A 24,499-nucleotide genomic window follows, 5' to 3' on the forward strand; every position below is an offset into this window, starting at 1 on the left:
TTAAATCACTCTGTAGCCTCTGATCTCTCCTTTTTTCAGACTGCCTAGATATATGCGAGGTCCACTCTTAATCTGCTTTTATCTAGAGCATACTGACCTACTTCCTCTAAACTCCTTGAATAATTAAAATCCATCAGTCCTTTTACTGTTCTGGTGGTATGCCCAATGGCCTGTGCAGAATTTGCCACTACATACAGTCCCTCACTTAGACACCTGTGAATTAATTTCTTGTGACTGTAAATTCCTGTGCTAAAAGATTATTTGATTTATACTCAGCTGTGTTTATGTGTGTTGCCTGGGTCTGGCATTAGTTCAATAAATTTTTTCATTTAAAAAAAAAAATGCATCCGGCAGGTTTCAATAACCCTCTGCAGTCACTGGAATTACTTGGCAGTTACGTTCCCTGCAATCAGTTAATTTATGTTCTCTCTCTCTAATTCTATAATATGAATTTGCTGATGTTTCTGGCTTACATCATTCTAGATTATTTATATGATTTTTTAATCTGTTATCACTGAGGCCTAAGCATAGTTCAGATTATAAACTTTTTTTTTAAATTAGGCTGCATTCAGTATTAATCAAGAGGTTTTGTTTTCTCTTTAATGCCTGTAATACAGGATGTACATCTTTGCTGCTTTTTTGCCAGTTTGTTACAATATGATTGGTTTCTGCAAAGAACTTCTGCTTTTATATTTCAATTTTTTTTTTCTCAACAATGTACCTGACCGAGAATTGCCCTTTATTTCATCTGTTGGGGCTTTTAAAAAAAGATTTCGTAATGAAAAAGATAAGCAAAGCCCAAGCACATACAATATTTAATATATAATGGTATCGACCTCAGATTCAATAGACTGTAAATTTCTGAGAAAGCTAAATAGAAGTTAAGAATTTGCATCGGTTTTAGTCATTCTTGAATAATTAATAAATATTTCTTCTATCCTCTTTTTTGAGGTGCCACATCTTTGTTTGCCAAACTCTTCTGGGTTCTTGTTCAGTATAGTTGAACTAAAAGCATTCTTTAAAAAGACAAGTATGCTATAGATATATTTTCTGATTCCTTCTGATATAAATAACTTGTTCTGGACCTAAGTAATACCACTGTCTTATCTGTAGTTGACTTGAATTCCAAGTTTTTAAAGTTTTGAAATCCAGGGTAAAGAGAGGTAATAATTAAGCTTTTCAACCAGTAGTCCATTTCATTCATAGTCTATTGCTATTCCATCCTTATCCTTCTGTATTACATTATCTTTTTCTTGCCTCTCTCAAACGTTTGACAGGGCTTTCCTCTTTTGGTTCAGGTTGAGCTTCCCTCTCTGAGGAAGGGTAGCTGTTCGGTAGAAACAGTAGCATGTTTCAAAGGGTGCATTTAAACTATTGCCAAACCCTGACAGAGACGATCTTTTTTTGCCACAGGAAAGAATTTCACGACCTGATGGATAAGTATGGCTCTCACAGTGACACCAACTCTGCAAGAAGTTCTCCAACACAACTGTTAGCTGGTAAGAGATTGCTTCCCAGCCTGACATAATCCTGCAGGACAGTAGTCATACTTTGGTGGAGTAGAAGCTTTAACTTAAAAGTCTTTTCATTTGGGGGTAGGGTGTATTGGAGGAAGTGACTGAAAGTCAGGCAAAACACACGTTTACTTAGACTTTAACATTTAGTTTGTAGTCTAAACATGTAACTTGAGTGGTTTGTGCGTCACTTTCCCCAGCTCTTAAAAGAAATATAATACCACCTACTTTCAGCAATTTTAATTAATGAAAAATGTGAAAAGTATTTGGTATTTGTAGATTAAACGTACCATAAGATTTCAAAGTACTAATAAAAATGTGAGCTAGAATACCATAAATTCTAATCCTTGTGGAATTGTTGCCTAATTAGGGTGCCTTTATATAGCATGAGTGATTTTATGAAAGTCAGTTGAGGGGTTTTTTTTTTTTGCACCCAGTTTGAAAAAAATCATCACTTGTTATGTTTTAAAGAATTATTCCTGGAACCCTGGGTGGCTCGCAATTCTTAGCTGTGTAGACTTAAGCTTTCTTTTGGTTGTCTGATTGCTTATAGTTTGTCTGTTTTCTAACATGAAAATAGTCATACTGAACTTACTTACATGAGTTGAAATTTTGTGCTTTTTCCTAAATGTGTGTTTTATTTCTTTTCTTCATTATTTCTTTTCTTAAGCAAAATCTATAGACAGCCCTTCTTCTGGGTCATCCTCAAGGTCACAGAGTCCTCAGTTGCATCCGAAGGATAATAGCAGCAGAAATAATTCTGTCCCAGCACCATCTCCAAAGCTTGCAAAGTAATTTCCAAAACTGACTGTAACTCTCTTGTGTGATCTGTAGAAAATGCTGTATTTGGCTGGTCAGGAAAATTTTGCATTGAGTGCTAAGTGTCCAATTTTTTTTTTTTTTTTTTTTTTTTAATCCTGTAACTTATGATACCATTGCTGTTGCAAAATTTCAGTTTTAGTAAGTTATTTTTCTCATTTATTTATTGCTTACATGGTCGAAGTAGAATAATCAGGTTGACTTTTGATCTCAGTGTCTCCTAATGAATTAATGCTTCTGGTTCATGAGTACCTAGGTACTCCCATAAGCCCTGGATATATATAGTAGAGAGGAGCCTTGTAAAATAATGTATTGATTCTTTTTGTAATTGCCAGAAGTAACTCCTGAAGTTGCTGATTTTGGACTAAGTAGGCAATGTAATGTTTGAACATGGAGATTAAATGTCCGCTATTTCTATTTGTGGCTGTAATACGTATTTGTGCAATCAATAAGATAAAGATACTATATCACTTGAGTCTTTACTGAGTATCTAGTTCTGTGAAGTAATTGTACTTTTCTTTCTCTTCGTAGGGATAGCGCATTTCAGATAATTTCTGTTTGCAAAGGAACAAGCCTAGGTTTGAATATCGTAGGAGGAATTAACAGAAATGAAGGGCCTTTGGTATATATTCAAGAAATTATCCCTGGTGGTGATTGTCATAAGGTAAAGATCGTTCTTCCCTCCCTCCCTCCTCCTTCAGTCACCTGTATTTTTGCCTTCATTTAGTACCTACTTCAGTATTTTATAAATACAGTTATATTTTAAATATAAAATTTGTTTATGTTTCTCCTTGCTTTCTCTTTAAACATAATTATCGCATTGCACCATAGCATGGTTACATGGTAATGAAAATTATTCATGAGTTCATTTGAGGTAAATGAGGATCTTATTCCCCAATTTACCTATGAGAAAGTAAGAAATCGACTTCTTTAAGAGGTTGCATAATGCAAGGTATATCAGCAAGGATGGGACCGAGCTGCAGGTTGCATCTTTTTTTTTTTTTTTTTTTTTTTTTTTTCTTTTTTTTTTCCCTGGGACATTCAAAAAATCATTTTTCCCTTAGACTTAATTTAGATGGGTCCCTGCAGTTGGAAAGCATTGTGTAGGCAAATTAGAAAAAAAATATTCTCATAATGCAGACTAATAGAATGTGTGAATCAGTACTGATTACTGTTTTCATTTACGACAAATGCAATATGTAAATCAGGAGGGCTTGTCAGTTCTAAAAAATAAATACAGAACTGTCTGGTTCAAGTACACAAAACTGTTTATCCAAGTGTCATCTTCTGCTTCTTGAGTTATTATGGTTATTTTGATGTGTAGATAACCAGTTTCTGCCTCTTGCCAAGCAAGAGGGTATGGGTTAATTTCACGAGCAATGAGTTTTGCCCCAAAACAATCTATAACTATTTGTGACTGAATTTTTGTAGATTAAAGTTAATCCTAAAATGCCAAGATGGGGGGAAAAAATGCAAAGTTTCTCCAAGACTTCTTGTAGTAGATAAATGGTAATCATTCTTCTTTTGTTTTCTCCTATTTTGTTGTGGCTTCTAAAACATTTTTCTCATTGTAAACATATAATTTAAAGCCTAACACACATAATAGATAGACTGAGACTGAGACATTAATTTGTAGTAGGTTCTAATATTAGCAATAGTGGAGGTAATTTCCCAATCTTGGTTATTCTGTTTGAGAAACCTAAATAGCAAGCATATTTTAAATCTCTGCCACATGAGGGCAGCATTGAAAAGGGTATCTTTTAATAGGCTGGATGCAAGCGCAATAAAAGATATACAACTTTTTTCTTTAATCAAAACCAAAACACTAAGTGACAAAAAAAGGTTGTAAGTGCTATCATAGGTTTGAAATAATACAGCTAAAATTATGGTATGTGGGTATTAAAAATTTAAAATTATACTGGTCTTGAAAAGGTATTTTACTTGTTTCCTATATATCTTTTTCTGTATACAGTTTGTTTCACATGGTCAGATTGATTCTGTGATTAATTTCTTAAGAGCTGAAGAACACAGACATTATGTGTAATTTGATGGGTATTACATTAGACAAATGTAATAACTAACGTTGTAACCATAGGTGAATTATGTGAATTTTCAGTTAAATTGTTGAGGCCTCTTTTAAAATGTGAGTAAAGAAAGCTTTATCTTAGTGAGAAATCTAACCTAGCACCTTTAAAGTCTTGTCTTACAGTCTTCGAGACAGAAATGCGATACGTTCCTGTGTTGGTAGAAAGTTTGCAATGAATTCAACAGAAGGACAAACTTGACAATGTTATTTCTATTGTGGTTTTGACCGGTGAATTCCTAATAGATTAATCTGGTTTTCTCATTAAGATTAATATGGCTAGTATGTGCCTGAAGAGTCCCATGTGAAGCCAAGAATGTTTGGTTTTGAAATACAAATTAATCCAGCTCACAGCTGAGTTAGGAATACAGAAAGCTTCCTGTAGTCAGATGGATTGGTACTCCTTGATGGAAAATTTACTATCTGTGGTTTGTTTGTTTGGGTTTTTTTTAACAGAAGTAATGCATCTGGGTCCAAATTTCTTCTTCTACACAATACCTGAGATCCATTCTGTCTGATGAAGCTTTTATAGTGACTGCTGTCATGGTGATTAAATGATCGTTTGATCTGCTGTTTATTTCTGAAGATTGTCAGGCAGAATATATAGCCATTCTTGATATTTCTTGTCTTAACAGATCCAGAGGAATATGTTAGTGTTGTGATTCTACACTTCGTTCTGTAGCGTCAGCAATTAATGTAAAATTTGCGGGTTTGTTTTTTTATTTATTATGTTAGGATGGACGATTGAAGCCTGGAGATCAACTTGTGTCCATAAACAAAGAGTCAATGATTGGTGTCTCCTATGAAGAGGCAAAAAGTATAATCAACAGAACAAAGATGAGGTATCTGTTACTGTCAAACACCTAACCCTCCAAAATGGTTTATTATATGATATTTATGATCAGATTAATGCAAAATGTCTTGTCATGTGTACTTAGAGGAAATGCAAGGGATATTAGTTTTTTTGAAATATTCTGTTGCAATATTATTTTGTAGAAGAAGACTCAAATGCACCTTTTAGGCCTGTAATATTATGATCCTTTAATTCCTTTCAAAAGAAAAAACAAAACCCAAAACCACATTATTTGCCTTTTTTAATGATGGGGAATAGAACATCCTTTTAGAAAAATAATTAAATAAAATCACACACAGTGTTTGGGAAAATGTAATTTTTGCAAGAGTAACTTATAATCCTATGAACAGTGTAGTATACAATATGTTGAAACTTTTTTAATTTTAATTTTAGGTTTGAAAGTTTTTGGGAGATAGCTTTTATTAGACAAAAAAATGTTCCCAGTTATTCAGAGAATCTGCAACGTCCTTCCAGCCTCTTAGCATCTTCTGTAGCATATGGAGAGCAACAGGCTGCAGTACTTAACTCTCTTGCATGTCCTAATGGGAAGCTTGTTTCAACGTTCATTCCAAATGCTGTGAGTATACTTATTACTCCTCTCAGTATACAGAGAGCAAATGGTTGTTCTTCCTAATTTTATTGAAATTTCAGTATAGGGTTATTTTAATTCAGTTTCCCTTCTAGTAAGAAAATGACGGGCTCTTTTTCCTGCATGATATTAATTCTTTGGAATATCAAGACTTTTCCAGAAAACATGTTGTGTAACGGTAGAGTAAACCACAATGATGAGAGGAATAAGAGTATTAGTTGACTTGTGGTAAGAAAACAAATCAAATAAAATAAGCGTTAACCGGGTTCTTAGATACAGAGTTCTCCTTAGTGTTTTTCTAGGGACTAAAGTTTCAGAATTAGATACCTAGTTATATATTTCAGAGATAAATTATTCTCTGATTACCACATATGTGTGAATACAGTACAATCTCACAAGTTACACTTCCTCCATGATGATGAGATTTTGGTTAAAAATCAGAGTCCTAGAAGAATGTGGGTTTCTTCCCCTTTCTTTCGGCTAAGCAACAATTGTTGGTTTAATTCATACAGCACCCCATTAGTGTGAAGAAGTAATGTTGACCATAAGACAGAAGATTTTAAAACTACTCTATTATTTCAATTTAAAAAAAAACATTTTCAATTTATCACATTTTTAAAACTAAATATTGTCTTTGAACAAGGAAGACTAAAATGTTCCATGTCAAACACAAAGTCAAAACAGGTGATTCTCAGTTGTTCTTACATTTGTACTTAAAATTTTTGCCCATTTTTCTTTCCTATTAGAGATATAAACGTTGAAACAGGTTGCCTGGAGAGACTGTGCTATCTTAATATGTGAAGATATCCAAAACCTAACTAAGGTTTTGAGAAGGCCCTGATCTAAGTTTTTTGAACAGCATTCCTTCTCACCACTGTGCCCCCCTGTCCCATGCCTTCCATTTTCTCCTGAAAATGGGTTGTTTTGATCTCTCCAGCCCTGTTTCTCCTCTGGTCTTCCTTCCTCTCCCACTCTTTTACATTAATGTGTATTTCTAGTTTGGCTCGTGATCTGCTTTAGAAATGGTATTTCATGACTTTTGATTTTCTTTCATAGATGGAAACTGGAGTCAAGATGGGAGAGCAATCTCCAATTACTTCTCTAGACAGCAGTCCTACTGATGTGTCTGCCACTGGTAAATGGTGATTTAATTCCCTGCCACCCTTTTTTTCTTCAATAACTGTCATACAGAAAATAGTACATAGTGAGACTCAATAGTCTTTAAAAAAAGGAATATTGCACTATTTTGTAGTACTAAATGAAGGATTGAGATCAATGGATTGTTTAGTAGCTTCTGTCAAATATAACTTACATTGTCTTTAACAAACAGCTGAAACCAAACAGAAATGAGTGATCACAACATTTGCCATACAGCAGTAATGATAATAGACTCAGTAGAAACCAGATAATGAAGACTTACATATAGATCAAGGTTAGGTTGCCATAGAAACTGTGCTTTCTTGATTTGATGAAATTCTGTGGATGTATACTGCTTGCACTTTTTTTTTTTTTTAAATCAGGGCAGCATACTGGAAGCATAGAAATAACATGCAGACCTCTAACAGTCAGTTTTTCAATTAATAACAAATAGAATATATATGTGTATATTTATATTTGAGAGTCATGACATTCAAAGAAAGAGAATAGTCACTTTGATCATATCTCTAAATATATGTTTTGAAAACAACACTAAGGAAAAATAGAGGTTGTGGAATTTGGTCAGAACGAAATCTGAACAATTGTAATTCATTTGGGAAGCAAATATGCATTATATTTACGGTGAAAATGCAGTAGTCTGACATAATAATGAGGGTCTCAATTGACACAGTAATATAACTGATTCTGTTCTGTATTTCTGTATGAAGACCTGAACTATATTCTTTTTCTTCAGGCGGTAGTAAGTAAGCATAACCTGTGCTTCTCAACTTAATGTCTAATATACTGAGAAGAGGGAGGACAAACATAACAGGATCGGATTCATTCTAGATGTCACTCCACTGATGTTATTTAAATTGTACCTGTGTTTATAATGGCCCATATTAGATACCCTAATTTTAAATGAAACAGTCTACTTATTGCAAATCTGACCAGTTGGCTTCCTTGCTTGAAGGGTGAGCTGACTGAATGTGAACTTTTGAAACTGGAAAGGTTGTAGTATTGAATACAGCTGGAGTTTAATGATTACACAGTTTTTTCATATTGATCATGAAAAACACCACAACTAAATCAGAGGAACAAGACAAAAGGCTATTTTTTAATATATTCAGAATATAACACTCTTGGTTAATAAAATGCAACACACAGGAACTTCACTGATGCTTAAAGAGACCAAGAAGGCCACAGTTTCTTAACATATCTGAATAATGTAGCTAGTAGAATGGAAAGGAGAAATACTTGCAGCTCCGGTTTGTACTGTTTCTTGTCATTTTTCTTTTTAGTCATACTTAATAGCACATCCTTTGTCAAAGCTGCCACTTCTCTCATGCTGCCCTTTTTCAAGGATAACCTTTCAAAGATGACCTTGCAAAAGTAAAGTAGCTCTTAGTTTTGGGGTTGGTTTTTTTTTAATGCTGTAAGAAGAATGAGCATAATTTTGAGAAATTCTTCCATAACTCATACACAAGGCTTTTTCATTCTGAGTTGAAAGGAAGTGTGCCAATTCAGCTGAGGTTCTAGCCCACTGTCTTCAGAATTTAATATAGCATGTGAGAGGTGTTAGTGTCAGAGATTTTCAAGATGTTTTGGTTTATGCTTTTGGCATATAAAGAGAATGTGAATTACTTTGAGCTTGGAAACAGATATGCTGTGAAACTAAAAAAAAAAAAAAAAAAAAAAAGGAGAGAGAGAATTCTGTGTGATTCCTTCTGTTCCTTTAGAGAGAATCTCAAAACTGCAAGATCCCTTAGTTTTCAAATGCTGGTTTTGGTTTCAGTACCTCTCTAGTCCATTAATGAAATAATGAATTAAGATCTAAATTACATTTATAAATCATGAATGCAAATAAGTATTCTATTTTCTTCTGCAAAAAACAAGTCAATGGATTTGTTCTATTTGCATACATCTAAAATCCAAAGAAATTGATAGTTAACTGCTCCTTTTGCCTACTGTCTGTGATCAAAGGCTTCCAAAGGTTGCTGCTTCTTGTGTTGTATCCACAGGTGTGTCTGAAACATGACAAAGGTGTCACTGCATTTCTCAAGTTCCATTAAAACTAAGCGCACCGAACAAAAAAAAGCAATTATTCTGAAACCTTGCATATGGACTGCTTAGTACTGCTAGCTTCTTTTCCTTTCCTCAGCTTAATTATTTCTGTATGTTGGAAATAAAATAGATGCACCATAAGTTATTAATGCAACTAGCTAAAATTATGCAAACTTGTATTTCTGACTAAAAGGACTGGAGGGGAGGGGATGATGGATGATGGCTTAATGGATGGTAGTTCTTGGAAGAGAGTTCCTCCCCAGGAAAAAATACTGAGGAGCCTGCTGGAATTCAGTCTAAGCTACCTCCACACAGCCCTTAGTTGGCAACAGGTCATTCCCTCTCTTTCCACAGTGTTTTCTAGATCACTAGATATGGTTTTGGGAACTGATGATTATGCTGAGGGTGTGTCTTGAAGGTCTTTCTCGGAATTCACAAGTGTGTTTCCCCTTCTGTTTCCAGAGTAACTGTGTATCTCTGAGAGAAGAGAAAATATCACAAGTCTAAGCCATATGCTTGATGGATCGCTCAAAGTTATTCCTGGTTTCTTTCTGCTAATTTGCTACTTGTCACTTTTTGATGTGAAAAAATGGTTTAAGTGATTTTTGTTTATTATAATTATGTCCTTTAAAAAAAAAAAAAGTCAATCTAAATATTAACATTTATTTGTGGCATTTAGCTGGCATCTGTTTGATGAGCAGAGCTTCAGAACAAATTTTTCAAAGCAGTAGTTACATTTAATTTTAATTTTTTTTCTTCTTAGTTATTGCCCCCAGCCAGAATGACGATTATGAGCTACAAGGAAGGAACTCTACTATTCGTCTCAAAGCAGAAAAGCTGGAGAGGGTAAATACTTAAAATCTTTTGAGTTTTCCTTTCTCCCCCTTCACGATGCATGTAAAACATCTGGAGAATATTTTTAGGCGGACAAACTTTAAGGTATAAATTACACACTAAATTTTCTGTTTGGATAGTTCTTTCAGGTTGCAGGCCAATATCTCATTTTATATATTGGGCAAATTACTGTTTTTGTTAATCTAATTACTGATTAACTCTTCTGGGAATCTGAACATCCCTCAGGATTTTTAAGGCAGTTATTAAGGACAAAGGGGTTTGCTTATTACACTCATCTGTATTCAAGGTTAAATAATATCTGAATATCTCTCAATTAGAAGGAAAAGTCACAGAGTGTCTCTGGAATAAAAGTGTTGTCAGTGAGAGTGTACTATGATACAAAGGCTCTTTGAAGTATAGCTCTTTAATTACTCCCCCATGTCCCTGCAGTCATTATCCCTAGTCCTTTCTTTTTTGTCTCCAAAATAAGTTTTCTCTTTCCAGGCATTGAATTATCTTGGGATTCAGCCCACAGATGAACAGCAGCAAGCCCTAAGGCAGCAACTTCAGAAAGATTCTAAAGGAACAGTGTCTTTTGGAGGTAATAATTTGTTAATTACCATGGAAAATAATGAAATGTAGAAATATAGAAATGATAGATAATAACGATTAATACATTTTCTGTCAGCATTGGGTTGCTACTGCAAATAAAATGATACTCTGAGGCAAGAACCTTATTCTACTGTGTAAAAATAAGCTTGGAATTCTGAAACTAAGTAATTGGAAAGCAAATCACAAATTTATCTAATTAAGAGCAGCCTTGAGAAAGTTTTGGTTTTGTGCTCACAAATTCCTAAGTTTTTGCCTCGACAATAGGGTACTGTAATTGTTCCAAATATTACTTGGGAGAGTATTGATGGTTAAAGAGACTTCTTGAAGCAACTAAACTGAGAGAGTATTAACTTATTTAGTTTGTGAGAAGCAAGAGCGTTGCAACTGTTGCACGTAGAAGAGATTTACATGGAGACAATCATGATTCTTCTTCTAGCTAAATCTAATTCTGATGGGAATGAGCTGCTTCTGTTGGTTGTGACAATTTTGGTAGGTGACACTAACAATTTAAGAATATTTCTCATAAAATGTGAGACATACGATGGTTCTGATGCTAAAACTGATGGAAATTTCACTTTTCCTAAAGTTTACGAAAAACAGCATCATACACTAGTATATGAAAAATAATTTCTTGTACTTGACCATCCAAAATGACACTGGATTTTTAAGTACCTTATCAAGAAACATATGGGATCTTCCATCAGATTTTATGTGGTATAAACAAAGTGACCTTTATATTTCCACTTTTCTGTCATACATAAGAGAATATTTTTTTTTTAATACATTCAGAATGAATGGGTAATCCAAGCCATGTTGATTGAGAATGCTGTAGTGCTTGTATTTAAAACTTTCAACTCAGTCAACCTCAATTTTACCAGGTCTCTATCAGGGATTTAAAGGAAACTATGAGGTGTGAGCTAGCACGAAATTTTTTCTTTTTCCTGCAGAGACACTGTATCTCCTCTAGTAAAGTCAATTCATTGGGAAGGACAGTTGTATAACAGGTGTGCAGATTTCTTTTAATTTTTCATGGGGGTCTGCCAAACATAGGGCATCTCTAACCAGGTACTTTGAAGGTGAACTTCACACCACCTTTTGTTTTGTTTTCTCCTTCACAACTTGATTCAGGGATATTTCATCCCAAGACCTGTTTCGTACATTTTTACTCTAATTCTTACCAGCTTTACCAAACGTTTCTGTTCAGAGATGTGTCTGATTTTCATATTTTCCTTTAGAAAGCTTCTGGAGGGCAGATGCTGCGTTTATAAAAGAGTAGGCATACATTGCGATATTAGTAATTGTGTTGCACCTAGTGATACTGCTACTAAACTGAACTTGTGAACTACAGCAGCAAAATCTAAACTGTTTTTTAGATTTCATTGAAGTTTCAAGGAATCTGTTCTCTATGCAATTGAATGCAACAGATGATGGCCAAAAATCTGTAACATTTGGGGTCAATGAAATTGCCAGCTTACTGGATTCACAGGTAAAATATGTGCCTGTACAGTGTTTAACTGTTGGAAGGAGATTATTGGAGAGTTTATTATATGTAAGATTACTCCAAATCTTGGGCAGATGTTTACAACAGCTCCATATCATGGTGTTCTTTAAGATAACCTAGTTTCTGTAAAGCTTTTTAAAGCAACCTACTTTGCAGAAAGCAATTCACGTAATTATGTTGTGATTTGTTATTAAGTAGTGGACAACAGTGATTTACTGAGGTTTCTTAATGGAATACATATTGCTACTACCTGTGTGAGTGATAAACAATTATTGGGCCCAGTGATTTGATCTACTGCTAGTAAAGTAATAATAAAGTGTACATCACTTTATTCTAGAAGTGACTTTAAGAAAGAGCATTTGCAGCATAGGAATACTAAAATAAAATTACTTATTATTTAAAATATTGAAGAAAACAGGGGCTATTAGTGTTGTATTCTTGGTACTTCTAAAAATATTTGTATTAATCCTTTTTAACAGGAAAAATAATTGATCATTTGGAAGATAAGTTGGTCAGAATTTTCTTAAACATTTTTAGTATTTTCAGTGCTTTAAGTTATTTTAAAATTATTATCCTCATTTTATTAACAGTACATTTTATGATAAGGTGTTAAAGATTATGGAAGATACAGTTAGCAATACATTCTTAACCTTACGTATTTAAATACGCACAGTTTGTAACCTGTGATTCTTTGGAGGATGACATGGAAAGGCTTAAGGAAGAAAGAAATGAAGCTTTAAAAGAAATGAGTAAATTAAAGGTAAATCTTAATTTTTATTTGCTTTAAATTATTCAGGAGATGAATTTCTTTTTGAGTGTATATAGTAATTTACTGTTTGTCTTCTGAATCTTATGTTCAATTTTTGATGAATAAATAAAAAGGCAGAGCAAACAGTCCTAATTATGTTTGAAGATTGTATGCTTACAATATATTTCTGGAGACAGTGAATCTTATTTGTTAAATAATCTTGCTTTTTAATCTGATTCACAGAGAAATGAGACTAAGCAGACATTTCACAAAAGTGAATTTGGAGAACTGACTGATTTGCATAGCAATTTTATTTAGAAATGTGTGATCCTAGTAACCACAGTGTCTGAGCATATGCTAATACTTTTGAAAGAAGTCGGAACTGGAGGATAAATTAATCTGTTTGCAAAATTAATACATATTTTCACAGACATTACAAAATATGCGAGCCCTAAAGCAACAAACATATTTATTGTTTCTTAATACCCTGGGTGACAAGCACAGTCCTATGCTCCTGAATTTCTTTTTTGACAAGCCAAAAGATAAAAAATTCTGGTTCTGTATTCAGCGTACCCAACTCTTGTCTTTGCACAGGACTGGAAAATTGATCCCAGGATATAGGCAATTCTAGAAATTGCCTCCTGGTCCAAAAAAAAATCTTTCTTGCTGCAGTTACAAAAACATTGGGTTGACGTGCCCAAAGATCTGTTCTTCGTTCTGTGCATAAAGATTCTTCTGGAAACTTTGCACTGAAAAGAAAGAACACGATTTACATTGAACATTGAAGTAGTGAATACTTATCATGAGTCCCTAAATTGCTGATGTCGAAAACTGTCAATGATCAGTCTATAATTACCTCATTTCTTATACTCTTCCCTTAACAATCTACACTCAAATACTTGATCCTGAGTGAGAAATACCATTGGTCTGACTCAGTATAAGAATCTTCATGCTTTTAGAGCACTTTTTTTTTTTAAACTTCGTTAGAACTTTTAACCTTCTGAAAGTGGTGTACCTACAGGCTTCTGGTATCAGTAGGTGATTGAAAGAATGGTCAAATGTACAATGCTTTAAAATAAGTTGATGTGAATATTAGGTTGTACAGCAATCTGTTAAAGCCACAAAAATGTCTTTATTCTGCTCGTTTGTTAGGTGGCTAGGTAACAAGAGACTTCAAATGTGTATTTTACTTATATCACAGGAATGTTCAGTAAATAATCCTCAGATGCTCAAGGACCTTAAACAGTATCAATGAACTCTCTGAAAAACTAGCTCTTAGAGATTAAAATTTGGTTTTGTCACAGATTTTATAAAAGCTGTTGATTATTTATTATTTCCACCAGAACTTTCCTAATAGGTGTGTTTCTGATTATACAACATGATTAGCAGACATATGTTGTGGCCTAGAAACATAGTAGTTGTGCAGAAGGCAGTAAGTACATTGATAGAAGTTAAGTATTCCTACCTGTAGTTTTGAAAGAGCTAACTGGGTTTTAGGAATAAAAACTCTTTCTCTTTCAGCCTTAATTATTAATTATTTATTCCTTTTTTTTTTAAACAGGAAAAATTGTCTGAATCTGTGAATTTACAGAAACAGTTAACAGAGGAGCTACAAATAGTCAAGCAAGTATGTTGAAGTTTCTTAAAAATACAATTTTTTTTCTGCTGTTTTTTGTGGAAGGGAGAAGGGAGCACTTCTTTCTTGATGCTCGTATAGACTATACTTTCACACTGATTTCAACACAAAGTGGTTCTTTTGTTACTACACAGCTTTTGATTAGAATTGGAGAATATTGATCCTTAAGTTTTTTTGGAGCAATAATACTTCTCTGCTGTTGAATTGAGGTAGGAACCATAAGACAAGCTGGATCAGATAGGTTAGATAATAATGTAGTAGTACCTTTCTGGTCTTAAGTGTTCTTGAAGTGATTTTGCTGTTCTTAGGCAACAGCATGCCTAATCTACAGTCCTAACATTAGCTACTTTATATGTCAACCAGAGTTTTAAGTACGAAAAATTAGATGCACTTGACAATACCTGGAATTTATCAGGAAAAAAATGGTAGTGTTTTGTGAGGAATGTCTTGTTTCTGTCTCCATTATATATCTATAATTATGAGAGAAGAAATCAGAGTTTCTTATGAAATTAAGCCTTCTTGTGTCTTTTAGAGGAAATTTCCAAATAAATCTAAGTGTCATGTCATTTATAGCCTGGATTCAAAACCAAGTAACTTTCCTGTTTCCTTCTTCAACTGAACATCATCCTGTCAGCTCTTTTCTTCTTATGAGCTGGCTGCCTTTCTTCTCTCCTGTACTGCTACACGTATTCCATGTAGGTTTCTCATGGCTATCTGTTCCATCAGATGTCATATGTAAAAATGCAAGATGCAGTTTAAAAATCTTCCTGTGTACTGTTATATAAAGATTAGTTTTATGGTTTTGCTCCTATATGTAGATTGTTCAGCACCTTCTTTATCACCTTTTATTCCTTGACTATGAGAGAACTGCTTGAAAGCTTTTTCCATTAATATTGTGATGTTGCCCTCTATACACTGTGGGACAGCAGGGAAATAAATTGGACTCTTTTTGTGATAAAATTTAGTTGGAAGTATGTTCCAGTAGTGCACCTCATGTTTCCATTCGCTAATGGGTATTCAGTCTGTTGCTCTAGCCTAGAGCAGATGTTCAGTCTATCAGTCTAGACTAAAGCTAGTACAAAGTACAAACCCCAAAATGCAAACAGTATGGACATCAGGTCCTCAGCATCGAGAGTTTCAGTTCACATACCTGCTCTTCCTGGGAAGGTAGACTTGGGCAAAGATGGTTTAAAATGCTCTAAGTGGCAGCAATGCCAATTTTCTACCACGTGAGGTCCTCGTACTTTTATTTTTCTCTCAAGTACTGTCACGTGATAGTGAAGGTCAGTTTTGCAGTAAACCTGCAGGGGATAAATATTCTGATTTTCTAGTAAGCGTTTTAAGTAACTGCTGTTGAAAAGGTTTCATGTAGTGAAATGAAAGAGAAATAATAAATTATATGTAATTACAGCGCTGTGTGACCTATTTTAGGAGATACAAGCAGGCTTTGAATGGAAATTTTAGTTCTGTTTGTACTTGGTGCATTTTCAAGTGTTTTCTGTATATTTCTGTAGTTCAGAACCGGTGTTGACGCTGAGATTCATGGTGATATGAAGTTTAAAAAAAATACGCTATTTACAGTACAAGTTGCCATTTAAATTATGATGATGCATTCCTGCTTGAGCTGAAGTTAGTGAAATGAGTGAATAAGTACAATATTGAGCCCTAATGGCCTGATTAAAAGTAAACAAACAAACAAACTTAAGTATGTGCTTAAGGTCTTCTGAATTCAATACAATTTAAACATTTTTTTAAAATCACTGCTTTCCTGAAAAAAACCAAAAAGGTTTTAAATAAGGATATAGGGTACCAGTCATATATTGAGCTATCTTTTGTGGTATTTCTATTGTCTACTAATTGTGAATCACAGAGATTACAGCTTAATTAGGACAGGCATACAAATATTCTGGTTAATGAACATGTTTTGTTAGTACCGATTCATTAAAAAGTGCTTGAATCAGTAGCTAACAGGATAAACAAACTCTTAAGATTAGAAATATTGCTAAATTTGAAATGAGGTAGGAATTATTTTCTATTATTGGTCTATGACAATTAAAATACCTTAATTTATAGATCTTTACTTTGAGATTTTGATATAGCACTATCTTTGGGTCTTCCTTGAAATCATATGGAAGCTGAAATTGGCACAAAACATAGAAAGGCACTTTTGAGTACCTGAAGTCTTGTCAACACCATGAATGTGAGATCTGTAACGATGTCTTCTATCTTCCTGGACAAGTTTGACTGTATTCTGTGCTGCCTGAAAGTCCTGGGTCATACCAACCTGAATGATTTCTTTACTAGAGGTTTTTTTATGCAGTTATGGTCAGCTGAAGCACCTCAGCTAAACATAGTAAATGTCAAAGGTCATAAAGATAGGATATTGTTTGTGGTATCGCATACTGCTGTGCTTGTATTTCATAGGGCTAAGAATTGCTATTCTATGCTTATGTTTTCTAAGGGGAGGAGAAGTGCTTTGCAGACTAGGACTTGAATGGCTGCTATTTTGGAAGCAATATGTAATTTATTTCTCCCTGCCTGAAAGAAGCATTGGATTTATTTTTTATTTCATTAGCTTTTTTATTTTAATATATAGTAAAGATACTCAAAGTTCTTTTAAAGGATGTTTTCAGCATACAGTTTTTGTAGAATTAATGAGTAAACATAACTGAATTGTAACTACAATTTTTCATGTAGTTTAAAAGAATACCTTTGTTCCTGTGTTTGTGGTGGCTGGAATATTACTCAGATAAAACCTTCTCCTGACCCTTGAATTTATCCAAGGAAGAAATAAAACCTGGCTTTGAAAGAAACCTGTACCTTGAAATTGATTCTGTTAGGGATTCAGTTTCTCTCCTCCAGCCTGCAGTTTCTTATTTGTTGTAGTGGCTTCGTACCAGATTAGGACAAATGGTCCCATCAGGCATTTATATAGATTAAATATTAGCAGCTGCAGATTCCATTTCTGTTGCGTCTTCCTTCATACAAGCAGTTGAATGGGACAAGAGAAAATGTTGCTGAAGCATGCTGTAATCCATCTGTTCTTCACTGATGGAGGCCCCTTACCTGCATATAAGGAAGAGAACCCACCAAGTCACCGCAGTGCCAGCTTCAGTAACTGTAGAACTGGGAAACCTGATGGTATTGTTACCCTTTGTGTCTCCCTGCTCTAGCAAACAGCTCTGGTTTGTCAGAAAGTTTTGCTAATTCTGGTTTAGTGTAGATAATCTTTTCATTGTAATGTAAGAATGCATTGTTCATTAATTATTCCTTTAGGTCTTTCACTGTTGAAATCTGGTCATACTTAGTCTGCTATTACAGAGAAATTAATATTCAACAATTGGGTTTCTGAAAAAACAATGGAGGAGTAAGGCAATTCTGGATTATAAGAGATTAAACCTTTATCTCAAGGACGTCTTATTTCGAAATGAAGACCTCCCTTTTCATTATAGCAATTTTCCCATGACTTTTCTGATGTCACTTTTATTTCAATAATTCCTATGTGTGCATTTTTAAGATGCCACTCTTTGTCAAAGCCTCTGTGTTCTTTTATATTAGTCAAACTTAACACCAGAGCATCTTCTCTTTTTTGTCTCCAAGACTCTTTTTCCCCCTCCAGCCTATTACTGAGGGATACCTTTGCTACTGGAGACTACCAAATCATCCTTTGTATCAGTAGGGCCAGCTTTTCTGGCTGTTGAGTCACATTGTTTCTTACAGTGGCAAGAAAATGCCATCTACAGAGGCAGTATTTTTGACCTCTACTTCTGTAGATTCATAACTTCTTAGAAGGCCCTGTGTTCTCCAAATTGTTTCTAGGAAAAAGAACTGGTATGAGCAGCTTGCAGGAGGGGTGGATTGTTCTGGTGGTCTTTCAGTGAGTGCTTTCAGTAATGACCTCTCGTACTGCTTTTAGTGCTGTGCAAACAGACAACTGTAAAACGAACTAGCCGAATAACAGAAAGGCATGCAGCAATAAGCTTTTGACTAGTCTGTGTTTCCAGGTGGAGGTGATCATCATGTAGAACAGGCTCATCTAATGCTTTGTGCTTCCAAAAGAAAAAAAAAAAAAAATCATTATACTTGCTGTCAAATTAAAGGTTGTTTAAATTTATCTCTTATCACTTGTGTTCCTATAACAGAAACCTCTAAACTATATAACACCAATGTCATCTGTATTCACTAATGATGTTGCTGTTTGCTACACGTGTGGTTACTTTTTCTAATGCTTTATTTTCTAAGAGACCAGAATGTCCCTGGCAATCATCCAAATTGGTATTATATTGCAAAACCATTGTAAATACGAGGGAGATGATGCCCTATATATATGTAACAGTGTACAGGTTAAAAGTAATCTGAAACTGAGATTGGTAGATCATTTTACAGAAAAAACATTATAACAAAGTATAGAAAAACCTGACTTGAAGGATAGTGACTGCAGAGAGCAAATGCTTCTAAGTTAGGAAATAATAGAAATAAATCTGCTTTTGTAAGCTTAACTGACCTCTCTAGAGATTTATATTATGACACCTGTTAAATACTATATGAAATTTCTTCCACAAAAATAGGAAGATTTGGTCATTTAGGTTTTTCAGAAATAGTGATTTTAAGCCTAGTTTCTAGAAGGTTATTTCCTACTTATCGTAGATTCATAGTGTGTTTCTCCTCTACCCCTACCTGTTTCCCTTCTAGTCCCATTCCCAGCCTTATAATAATAATAAGGTATAATAGGTAGGCTAGGAATAGGATATTCACCTAAGTGTCCTTAGCTGAGGAATTCGTACAAAGAATTTCTAGCTCTGTGAATTTGTATGCTTAAAGCTTATAACTAAAGATTCAGGAAATTCATATAAAGTGACTTATTCCACAGATTAATAAAAAGCTAAGGGGAAAGATGGCTTACTGGTTTTGGTGCCAGTGAGCCTATATGTCTACATTTTTAATGAGCAGTTTGTTTTTTTCCTAGTGTAAACTCATCTGTTGTCCAGACCTTTAGTTTGACTTTCTAAATTTACAAATCAAAGTTAACTTGAACTAATATTCAGTAGTAAAATGAACTGAGCAATATCCTTCTTGAAATGAGATTTTACATTGAGGGATTACTTTAGCTGAACTAAAAGCTAACAGTTTCTAATTTCCTGTTTTCCATACATTATTTATATATAAATTCTATATAACACTTTTCTGTGATAATACAAGATAATGATATGAGAGAAGGAACTAGGCAGAAAAATAAAGAACAGCACTTATTTTGAGAACAGTGTGGACTGAATACTTACATTAGTCCCTCTACATGGTGTGCGAACTCTGAATTGAGTGTGAATTCAGGCAATAATAAAATGAAATAACATCTCATTAAAGTACTTTTTTAGTATAGAAGTGATGGGGCAGATTAACAGTATCAGGTGCATTTCTGTAAAACCTTTCATTCAATTAGATTTACAATAATTGTAGAATTCATGATTTAATTTATTAGGAAAATTATCTTTCTCTGTAAATACCTGTTCTTTGTTTGCACATCATACACTTAAAAATTAGCAATTGAACCATCTGACCATAAATACTAAAAGGTAGCTCTAATGCCAACTCCAGTACTTTTGAGCTAAATCTGTACTTCTTTGTTAGCTGGAGTTGTAACTTTTCAGCTAAATTCTATCATCTATAGGAAGCCAAGGCAGCTGTAGAAGAGACAAGAGCCCTGCGAAGTAGGATTCATCTTGCAGAAGCTGCACAAAGGCAGGCTCGTGGAATGGAGATGGACTATGAAGAAGTAATTCGCCTATTAGAAGCTGAAATTGTAGAGCTGAAGGCTCAGCTCACTGATCATTCTGGCCAAAATAAAGTAAGCAAAGCAGTCGCCTGTCATAGTTACCATGGTTTCCTTGCTGTTGTCATGTATCTTGTTTTCATTTTCTTTTCATCTGCTTTTCTAAAGTAGGTCACTGTTTGTCTTGTATTATTCAATAACTGGAATGATGTGTAGTGAAGGGGGTAATGTGAAGTGTGTGAGTCTTCCTTTATCCAGATATCTTTGGGCTGGAAAAATAGGAGCTAGAAGCTTATGTGGGTCATAGGTCAAAATGGCACATCTCAAGCATTAAAACATGGAATACTTTCTGGACTGCAGATACATTGTCTTCAAAGACTATACGTATATTTGTATGTTTCTGTTAGGCAAATAGTAACGGCATAAAGTCCAGTATGTTCTTAGGTAAATTTAGATTTAATCAAGATAATCATTTAAATGGTACTAACAGTATCCTGCCAATTTCTATTTTTTTTTTTTTTTAATTGAGCCTCATATTTTAAAACCACTTCATCTCCAGTGAAGCATTTCAAAACATGCTAAGGAATAAAATATTTAAGGCACTTTTAAATTTTTCCCCATAATTGCAGATCCATTTTCTCCACACAGTTTGAACAAGTGCAAGCAGTTTGGCATTTGTGTGTTTACCTTGTTTTTCTCATGAAAAATGGATATGCATATGAATTGATGAAGAAAGCCTTCTGAAATGTTGCCTTATTTCATCATTAGAATTAATTCAATATTACAAGGTATTAAAAGGTAAAACCGAGCTCTGTGGTATACAAGCTTGCAAAGAAGCAACATAGCAAGTACATGTAGCTCCCAGGGAGGAATGCCTCTCATCTAATTGTGTGTGTGATGAGATGAATCACCCCCTAGAAGTTCTTCTTCCAGAACATCTGGGTGAGATGCCCCATCTTTTATGTCAGGTATTTTTGCAGCACTGTTTTCTAGGATTTGAATAAATATAAAAATTTAAAGAAATTCAGAGCATGTGGGTTGCTTTCTTAGAGATTTGTTACTGAGATGCTAGCTTGAATTCCTGAAATTCTGAGTGAGCACTCGAATATCTCAGTTGAGATTTGATTCTCTGCATTTCTTATTCAAAAGAAGCAGTATCAAGTAGGTACCAACTCTATAGTATACTCTTTTTAGTATAAAAGAGTGAGGTCCCTCTGAAGGTTTACCAGCTCTTTCTCCAATAGTGGACAGTGAGATTACCAAAGAAAGGTGTTTTAATCAACAGATTCTTTGACGTTCAGAGTGATCGTGATTCTGCTGCTTTGTACAGTGTATACAAGCAAATATGTGTACTCATTTGCTTCAAGTAAATATAATACGTGGGTTTTGCTTGTTTTTTATAAGAGTTTTATGGTAGGTAATGGGCTTTCAGAAAAGATCACCTACAGTGATGTAAAAGTTTATTTTTACTGATAGTGATATTTTCTTAATTTTGGAGAGTATTTTGGTCTAGATCTTCTGTTCAGCAGCTAAACAAACATGCCCATATACATGTGAATACTTTACTTGTGTTCCTCTCACACGAACAGTGCCAGGGACTCAAGCTGAAACCTTGAGCCTCCAGAACTTGATCTAATGGGGCTCACTTTCTCCGTAGCTGAAGTACAGAACGATGCATAACACTAATCAATAGGTTATATAAGTGCATGTAGAGAAATCCTAGGGAGTAATTTTTCTCCAAGATATGCCATAATTACTCTGTTGGCCAAAGGATGTACAGATGCAAACTCATGGACTGAGTTTGTTCACATACTGGTTATTTATGCCACCCTGCTGACAGATACTGTCACCGTCAGGTTGGTGTTTTTGATCCATTCATGAATCAGTTCAAAGTGTCTTAGGTTTTAGCCCTGTTGCTGTTGTTAGCTGCCTATTTCAATTTACCCTTTTATCATTTGCCAAAATCTGTTGCAGTTTGGGAGCTGATTTACTAGCAGATCAGGCATACCTGCCTCAGGAGCAGCTATGTTTTTCAGAAATGTAGAAAAGAGTGCAGGTTAAACATTTCAGAAATCCATTTCAATTCACAGCATATATCTATGTGAGCCATGGGAGAAAACGATTAGAATAAAAGCCTTAAAATATCTTTCCCAGGATAACATCCAAGACTTGAGAAAGAGAGTTACAGTGCTTGACTGCCAGCTGCGGAAATCAGAATCAGCTAGGAAGACCTTTGAGGTGGCTACTGAAAAATTGCTACAATTTGTAGAGGTAACTTTGCCTTTCATTTCTAGTGATTTTTTTATCTGGAAAAGTTTTGTGTTGATGTTTCTAAGCAATAAACATAATAAACCGACTATAAACCAGTTTGCAGAGATCCTTTCATTGCTAGAAATAAAGATGGTGTGTAAGTGTGCAGATCTATGTAGGAATTTACTTAATCTTTAAGTTTTGCTGTATACGAAAAAAATGAATCTCATCGGATAATTTTTTTCATCTAATTTTTCACAAAGTCATACCAATTTCTGTGAAACTCCCCAGAGGATAAAGGCAGAAGAAGTAATATTTCATAATATTTTGAAATGTTATGAAACAAAAAATGTTATGTTGTTACATTTATTGCATTTAAAGGGGTTATAGTGTTCTGGTTTTTACTTTTACACTTCTAGCTGGGAGAGACTAGACTTTTTAATTACAAATCAAATCCCCCACACCCAAATAGAACATCAAATAATAAGGTGTTAACTTTTTGACTGTGTCAATTTATAAGCTGTTAACTTCTTGACTATGGCCAACAGGTTGTGCATGAAATACTTTCAGATAACTCTACTTCCTCGACAGTTTTAAGGTAATGAAATGGCATAGTTATTAATATTGAAATGGCAATATGAATGTTGAAAAAGTCTATGATTGTTTCAAAGTTTCCAAAAACTGTCTTGTAGCTATTTTTCCTATATTTTTTGCTGTATGTTTCTGAGTGTCATTTTATTGGAGGAGAGGGAATGGCATGAATTACAAACTAGGCTTTCCAGATACAGCTTCGTTAAAAACCTCAGAATCAAATTAAAACTGTTAGTAATTACATAGCTATGGTTGTCTGGATGGTCCCATAAAATAATTGTAACATACTAAGGATTAGTTAGAATTGCAAGGAACCTTAACAGTCGGTTATAATTTTTTTTTTAATTTTTTTTTTTTAGATTTGCCCAAGAAATTTTGCATCATCATTAATCCAGTAGCATATAAATAAATTGATAACATGTATACCCATTTAAGTTGTATTACTTTTCTTGTTTAAAAATGTACCTAGGAAAATTCAACAAGATTTAGAGCAGCCTTTGGTCCTTCAGAATATCCGCATGATTGTGCCTATATATCCCAGATAGCTTTCCATTAATATTTATGTAACAGTAAAGTAAAACTCTCAAGGAAATCAAATTTATCTAAGTGAAGTTATCTGGAACTTTATTTCAAAAAAAACCTGCAGGATCAGATCATCTGTTATACTGTAGATATCTGTGTTCTCACATGCTAATCCTAATCAATTAAATGCAGTTCCCTGCATTGGCACCGCACAAGAGCGATGTTGCATGTTTTATAAAGTTCTCAGACTTTATTTTAGTAAATGGATTGAAATATAAAACACAAAGCTAAGGTGACAAACTGACTCACTAACAGCGTAAAAGATAAGAATTGGGTCCCCTAAAGCTGTGTCCCTTCTTAAATGCTAATATGAAAATTACTTGTAAGTTACTTTCCTGACACCCACTGAGTTCTTGACGCTAGGTTTTGAGACATGAATGTTGTTTGAATTGAACTTTCCTAATACCTTTATTGTACAGACAGAACTGCTTCTAAGGCAAACTCATCAATTTGGTAATATGAATCTTTTTTGTTCATACAATGAGACCAAAACCAATCTAGAAATACCAGTTTACTTTATTAAAATAACCATTTCTTTCATAATTGTACAAATAAACACTCTTTTTTGTTCTTTTAGTGACAGAAGAACAACATTGTCTGCTAAAGCACTTCTTGCACGGTTGGGAAGGATTGGACCTACTGTCACAACAGCTCTTGCAGCAGAAGCGAGAGACCTTGCTAAGTCTGTCCGTGCCATTTTGGAAGTAGATTGTGAGTGAGTGTGTGTCTTCGTGTGCGTGTCTGCATGTATACACATGCATAAATACTTCCTTTCTTCTATCAGATGTTGTGGCTTTAGCATCTTGCTTGCTAACTGAGAGTAGCATGTTTCAGTAATCACCCATGTGGGTTTTTTTTCCTAAATATGGAAGAAGGATCCTGAGTAGAGGTTCTGTTTGGTTTGGGTTAGGGCTGTGGT

The 24,499-nt window shown here is 34.4% G+C and overlaps 1 protein-coding gene across 14 annotated transcripts in view; it reads left to right on the forward strand.

Annotated features, from left to right (window-relative positions):
- STXBP4 (syntaxin binding protein 4) overlaps positions 1 to 24,499 on the forward strand; it is a 76,514-nt gene that overhangs the window by 12,875 nt on the left and 39,140 nt on the right. For 13 of the 14 annotated variants that reach the window (XR_005932368.1, XM_030013287.1, XM_030013286.1 and 10 more), the window contains 15 exons: positions 1,414 to 1,499; positions 2,185 to 2,305; positions 2,865 to 2,997; positions 5,152 to 5,258; positions 5,663 to 5,846; positions 6,915 to 6,993; positions 9,823 to 9,905; positions 10,398 to 10,494; positions 11,879 to 11,991; positions 12,680 to 12,766; positions 14,316 to 14,381; positions 20,056 to 20,232; positions 22,312 to 22,428; positions 22,956 to 23,005; positions 24,158 to 24,291. Coding sequence is in view for 13 of the 14 variants with exons in the window: in XM_030013287.1 (XP_029869147.1) it covers positions 1,414 to 1,499; positions 2,185 to 2,305; positions 2,865 to 2,997; positions 5,152 to 5,258; positions 5,663 to 5,846; positions 6,915 to 6,993; positions 9,823 to 9,905; positions 10,398 to 10,494; positions 11,879 to 11,991; positions 12,680 to 12,766; positions 14,316 to 14,381; positions 20,056 to 20,232; positions 22,312 to 22,428; positions 22,956 to 23,005; positions 24,158 to 24,291 (1,634 nt within the window). In the remaining variant the exon portion in view is untranslated. Of the gene's footprint in view, positions 1 to 1,304; positions 1,324 to 1,413; positions 1,500 to 2,184; positions 2,306 to 2,864; positions 2,998 to 5,151; positions 5,259 to 5,662; positions 5,847 to 6,914; positions 6,994 to 9,822; positions 9,906 to 10,397; positions 10,495 to 11,878; positions 11,992 to 12,679; positions 12,767 to 14,315; positions 14,382 to 20,055; positions 20,233 to 22,311; positions 22,429 to 22,955; positions 23,006 to 24,157; positions 24,292 to 24,499 lie in introns of those variants that run through there. The other variant, XM_030013298.1, reaches the window with a different exon arrangement.

This window comes from Aquila chrysaetos, chromosome 5 (genome assembly GCF_900496995.4).
Source record: "Aquila chrysaetos chrysaetos chromosome 5, bAquChr1.4, whole genome shotgun sequence".
Taxonomy (NCBI): domain Eukaryota; kingdom Metazoa; phylum Chordata; class Aves; order Accipitriformes; family Accipitridae; genus Aquila; species Aquila chrysaetos.